The 5,721-nt window shown below is 35.2% G+C and overlaps 1 protein-coding gene across 3 annotated transcripts in view; it reads left to right on the forward strand.

The window, feature by feature from the left end:
* SLC33A1 (solute carrier family 33 member 1) overlaps window positions 1-5,465 on the forward strand; it is a 29,855-nt gene extending 24,390 nt beyond the window's left edge. For 2 of the 3 annotated variants that reach the window (XM_034664103.1, XM_002925761.4), the window contains 2 exons: window positions 1,737-1,952; window positions 3,628-5,465. In XM_034664103.1, coding sequence (XP_034519994.1) covers window positions 1,737-1,952; window positions 3,628-3,795 — 384 coding nt within the window. In that variant the 3' untranslated portion in view covers window positions 3,796-5,465. The remainder of the gene's footprint in view (window positions 1-1,736; window positions 1,953-3,627) is intronic. The other variant, XM_011232998.3, reaches the window with a different exon arrangement.
* Window positions 5,466-5,721: the final 256 nt, after the last annotated feature.

The raw sequence follows: 5,721 nt of genomic DNA on the forward strand, positions 1-5,721 counted from the left end.
ACACACACACACACACACATATGCACATAAATGTACATACATATACATATATACATATTCTGTACATATATAGAAGAAAGTTAACATTTCAAAATTTATGAGACAAACTGAACAGAATTTTGATTTTGAAAGTTGCGTGTTAATCTGCTCTTTCTTTGTTAGCTGTGTTTGTAATCCCTAGCCTCATCTAAGCTGCTCTTGCAGAATGGGGTTGTGTTCTGGGGGCAAGTGATTCAAGTAAACTTGTAGATGCCGAGCAGTAAACTTTGGGACTTAAGTGCAGTTATTACAAATGTGGATTTAAGAGTCACTTTGGATTTTTCTATGGAACCTAGTTTAAACTCTTTAAAAGTTATAATTACAAATTCCTCACTTGTTTTTAACCGAAACCTAAAAATGTGGCAACCAAGTAATCTCAATGATTTTTTATATACAGTTATATCATTTGGGAGAACTCCATAATGGATCTGTCCAACTAATTGTATGCTTAAAGAAGTGCTTTAACTCAATAAATGTATCATTATCTGTGTAAATAAAAGAAAACTACATTGTAGTAGTCCAAAAATCATTTCTTTGGCTTTGGATTCGATTAGAAAATTTTCTAAAGTGTAGCCATTGGGGCACCTGGGTGGCCCAGACGGTTAAGAGTCTGCCTTTGGCTCAGGTCATGATCTCCAGGTCCTGGGATTGAGCCCCATGTTGGGATCCCGGCTCAGCGGGGAGTCTGCTTCTCCCTCTGCCTCTCCCCTGCTCATGCTCTCTCTCTCTGTATCTCTCTGTCTCAAATGAATAAATAATATCTTAAAAAAAAAAAAAGTGTAGCCATTGATGCTCAGACAACCAGACACTTTCTGGGAAAAACTGTACAAGGCCAAGTAAATTTGAGAGATGATACCTGACATAACCCCTCTTTATGTAGCATCTTAATCATCAACAAATATTAATTGGACACCTGTTTCATGCCAGAAACCATTCTAAGTGCTAAAATATAACTGAATAAATCATGCCAAAATCCCTGTCTTTAAGGAGTTTGTATCCTAAAGGCTTTCAGAGGCCTATGGTGAAAGGGACCTGTTCATTGTTTGTGTAACTTAGTGTTTCTCAGTCTTTTTTGACTCTGGAATATCTTTTTCTATGAACACCCCATGGAATAGTATTCAAAGGAAAGCTATTTTGGAAACCTGGTTTGTTTCCATGTTTCTAAATGGAGGGTTAATTCTAAACGTTATCTTTCTTCTATCTATGTAAAAGAAAAAAATACATACAATTATATATTCATTCACATATATACTTATATATATGCACACAGGATTATTTAGGGACAGTACAAACATGGGATTTTGCTAATTGCTGTATGCATCCTTCAGTGCTACCCTGTTTGTAATTTTCTCTATCGAGCTTTCCTTGACTACTTATTGTAGAATTAATCTCTCATTTGTTTAGGCCCCAGTAGCACAATGTGTGTACTTCTACTTACAATATGTACTGCATTTCATCATAATTATTTTCCCAGGCTAGAATAAATTCTTCAAGGGCACAGAGAGACTGTGTCTTATTCATCTTTTTATTGCCATGATCTGGTCTGACCTATAGTAGGTGCTCAGTAAATATTGTTGACTTGAGTTTAATAAGGGTCATGAAAATTAATTTTCAGATTTATGATTTTGATGTTCTTAATTCAGACTCTTTTTTATAAGGCCTAATTATGCTAAAGATGTTTTACATTTTCCTTGTAGGTTACATTGTACAGCATGTATGTTTCCATAATGGCTTTCAATGCGAAGGTTAGTGATCCACTTATTGGAGGAACATATATGACCCTATTAAATACTGTGTCCAATCTGGGAGGAAACTGGCCTTCTACAGTAGCTCTTTGGCTAGTAGACCCCCTCACAGTGAAAGAGTGTGTAGGAGCATCAAACCAGAATTGTCGAACACCTGATGCTGTTGAGGTAAGTGTGTCGTAATTTTATTTATTACTCTGCCTCCTCTGCCTGCTCTGCCTGCCGCTGCCCCTGCTTTGTGCTCTCTCTGACAAGTAAATCAATAAATTCTTCTAAAGGGGCGCCTGGGTGGCACAGCGGTTAAGCGTCTGCCTTCGGCTCAGGGCGTGATCCCAGCATTATGGGATCGAGCCCCACATCAGGCTCTTCCCGCACTGAGCCTGCTTCTTCCTCTCCCACTCCCCCTGCTTGTGTTCCCTCTCTCGCTGGCTGTCTCTATCTCTGTTGAATAAATAAATAAATCTTTAAAAAAAAAAAATAAAAAAAAATAAATTCTTCTAAAAAAAAAAAGATATTAATTTTCAGGGGAACCTGACTGGCTAAGTCTGTGGAGCATGCCACTCTTGATCCTGGGGGTGTAAGTTAGAGACCCATGTTGGGTGTGGAAATTACTTAAAAAATAAAATCTTAAAAAGAGAGAGATTAATTTTCTTATTTTGCCTCTAGAAGTACTATATCTTTTTAAAAAGTTATATCTGCCTATAGTTTCTTCTTTTTTTTTTTAAGATTTTATTTACTTATTTGATGAGAAAGAGCACAAGCAGGGGGAGCAGGAGAGGGAGAAGCAGACTCCCTGCTGAGCAGGGAGCCCAGTGTGGGGCTCAGTCTCAGGACCCTGGGATCATACCTGAGCTGAAGGCAGATGCTTAACCAACTGAGCCACCCAGGTGCCCCCCCCATAATTTCTAGTGTAGAAATCTCTGTGTATTTCTTTTTCCTGTCAGAACTTAGGGTTATAACACTCAAATCAGTAAGAGTAGCTCACTTGAAGATGCTTCTCAGCAAGGGAAGAGCAGTCTCTCTCCCCTTTACCTTGAGGATCCTATTCAATGGGTACTTAATAAGTGTGTAATTAATAGCTAAGTTTTATAATGATAGAAAAAGGGAAATTCTATTATTTATGTAACAATTGTAGCTAACCCTGAATGGTTAGCAGTCTATTGTTAAATTATTTCAAATTAACATTAGCCCACTTCTAGAGTAGATTCATTGGAAATTTCTTCACATTTCCCGAATGTGAAAAGCTTTATCTTAAGAATGGAAAATGAGTATTGTTTACAGCAAGATCTGAAAAATGTTTTTAATTCTGTTAGTAGCATTAGAGAGATTAAGATATATTAGCATATTTCACCATTGAGGTGAATGAAATGTTGAAATGATTTAACAAAAATACATTTTGACAGGAGCCTGGTTGGCTCAGTCGGTAGACACCAAGTATCATAGTGATATTTGATCTCTTGGTCTCTGGGTTGTGAGTTCAAGACCCATGCTGGGCTACTTAAAAAAATAATAATAATAGGGGCGCCTGGGTAGCGTAGTCGTTGAGCGTCTGCCTTCGGCTCAGGGCGTGATCCCCGCGTTATGGGATCGAGCCCCACATCAGGCTCCTCCGCTGGGAGCCTGCTTCTTCCTCTCCCACTCCCCCTGCTTGTGTTCCCTATCTGGCTGGCTGTCTCTCTGTCAAATAAATAAATAAAATCTTTAAAAATAATAATAATAAATAAAAATACCTTCCAAAATATATTTTTTATTAATCCCTTAAATTACGAAGTAGAAACATCTAAATTGATGAATACTTCCATTTTGAAATTGTGAAGTATTTATTATAATTTTATTTTTACAGCTTTGCAAAAAGCTTGGTGGTTCATGTGTTACAGCGCTGGATGGTTATTATGTAGAATCCGTCATTTGTGTTTTTATTGGATTTGGTTGGTGGTTCTTTCTTGGTCCAAAATTGAAAAAATTACAGGATGAAGGACCATCTTCGTGGAAGTGCAAAAGAAGCAACTAATGCATTCACTACTGGACATTCTAGGAAGGTAACTAGTTTCATTTTAATTCAGACAGCTATGATAATCAGTGCAGGAGTATAAAATAATATTTAAACAAGAAAATTATTAATATAAAATGCCAAATGATTAAAAAATAGAGACTCCCTGTATAGTTGATTATATTTTCCTTGTCTTGTCAGCGTATTTGAAGTTTACTTAAGGTCAGGAAATTGGTTCTAAAACAAGTTTTCTGGCCTTGTTATTTGATTTATATCTTTATAATTTACTGACTAAAGTATGTTTTAACCTGCAGTGCAGTAGTCATGAGTGGTAACCATACGGTCAAGTATTGTGAACAGTACCTATCATTGAGCTGTGTTTAAAATTTTGGTATAATATATTAAATGGAGCAGAGCTTGATATTCAGGTACTAATTACAACTAGTCTGGTTTTATTGGCAGTTAAATCTTATTTTGAATTGCAAATTGCTTAAATTCTATGTGGAATTTGCTGAGAAGAGAATGGAGACTACTGAAATGCCACTTTAGTTGTTATTTTTCTGACCATAACCACATTGTACTAATGAGTCTGTGTTAAAAAGACTATTTTAAATGTATTTCCTGCTTTTGTAAGCATTAAAGATTTATAAGAAGATTATTCAAACTATTTTTTATAAAATGAAAGCTACGATTTTTAATGTAATGATTCCCCTGTCCCCCTTTTTTGGAAGATATTCTGATTCCTTGTTAACTTTTACCCTAAAGCTTACATATGTTTTTGTCATAAGTGCTTCATGGCATACAGACAGCTCATGAAGGGATCTAATTTAGTGTTGTATGTATGTTCATGGCAAAGTTTTGAAAATAAAAAATGTTTTTCTTCAAGCAGTTTTTTTTTTTATTACTGAGAGAAAAAGAATAGTAAAGCTTTTCGATTATCTAAATGAGTAATACCATAATTTTAAAGACTAATGCTTAGAGGGAGAGAGACAAAGACAGTTTTGTGCCTTTGACAAGTTAAATTATGTTGTGGAAGAATATTTCTTAATTAAGCACTTTACTAGTGAGAAAAGATCTCACAGTTACTTTATATGAAATCAGGTACTGTATTTCCACTTATTAAAACACAACCTTCTCTTTGTATACTGTAATGTCTGGTGGAGGATTGATATCCCAGGAAAATTAAGCTTTTGAATACTTTAGCAATTCCCAACATATTAAGTACGCCCAGTAATAAGGTTCTTTGCATATTTTGTTTTGTATATTACTCTGACTCTTTAGAGATTATGTAAATCCTTCCAAAGTTATAGAAAAAGAAAGATTAAGTTGAGTCTGACTTAATTTTATCCTTGTGGGAAAAGATATACTAATTTTTGATTTTGTTAATTTTATAACATAGGTTGAATTTTAGAGTGGGGTTTTATATAAATAATGGAGGATAAAATGGGTGGGAGAAAATGGCACTCAGCATCTGAAGAAAGATAGAGGCAGTTCTCTAGAACTCATGCATTGCCATTGGAAAGCCAGTTTTGGGCATCGATGTCAGATCCTGAAGATTCTCCTGGAAAATCCTCCTAGAAACAAGGAAGCTACACCAGACCATTCTACCATACTTTGTCACATGGGTTGTCCATGTCCATCATGTATTATAATCAAAATGTTTACTTGAATAAAGAAAAAAACCCACTTACTCTCATGTGAAATGTATTTTGCTTTTTAATTTTTGGATTAAGAAGGTGACATTGCCATAATTACCTTTTGTCTCTTACCCGTTCATTTTACAAATACATATACTTTGAAACATACTTTGAAGTCAACAAATCTTTAAAGACTTGAAGTATTAAAATATATTGTAAGCCTTTAAGTATAAGGTGAAGCCATTAATTGCATTTGCTCTAGAAATGAACATTTATTTTGAATTGTAATTCTTTGGTTATTTGGGTACAT

This window comes from Ailuropoda melanoleuca, chromosome 1 (genome assembly GCF_002007445.2).
Source record: "Ailuropoda melanoleuca isolate Jingjing chromosome 1, ASM200744v2, whole genome shotgun sequence".
NCBI lineage: Eukaryota > Metazoa > Chordata > Mammalia > Carnivora > Ursidae > Ailuropoda > Ailuropoda melanoleuca.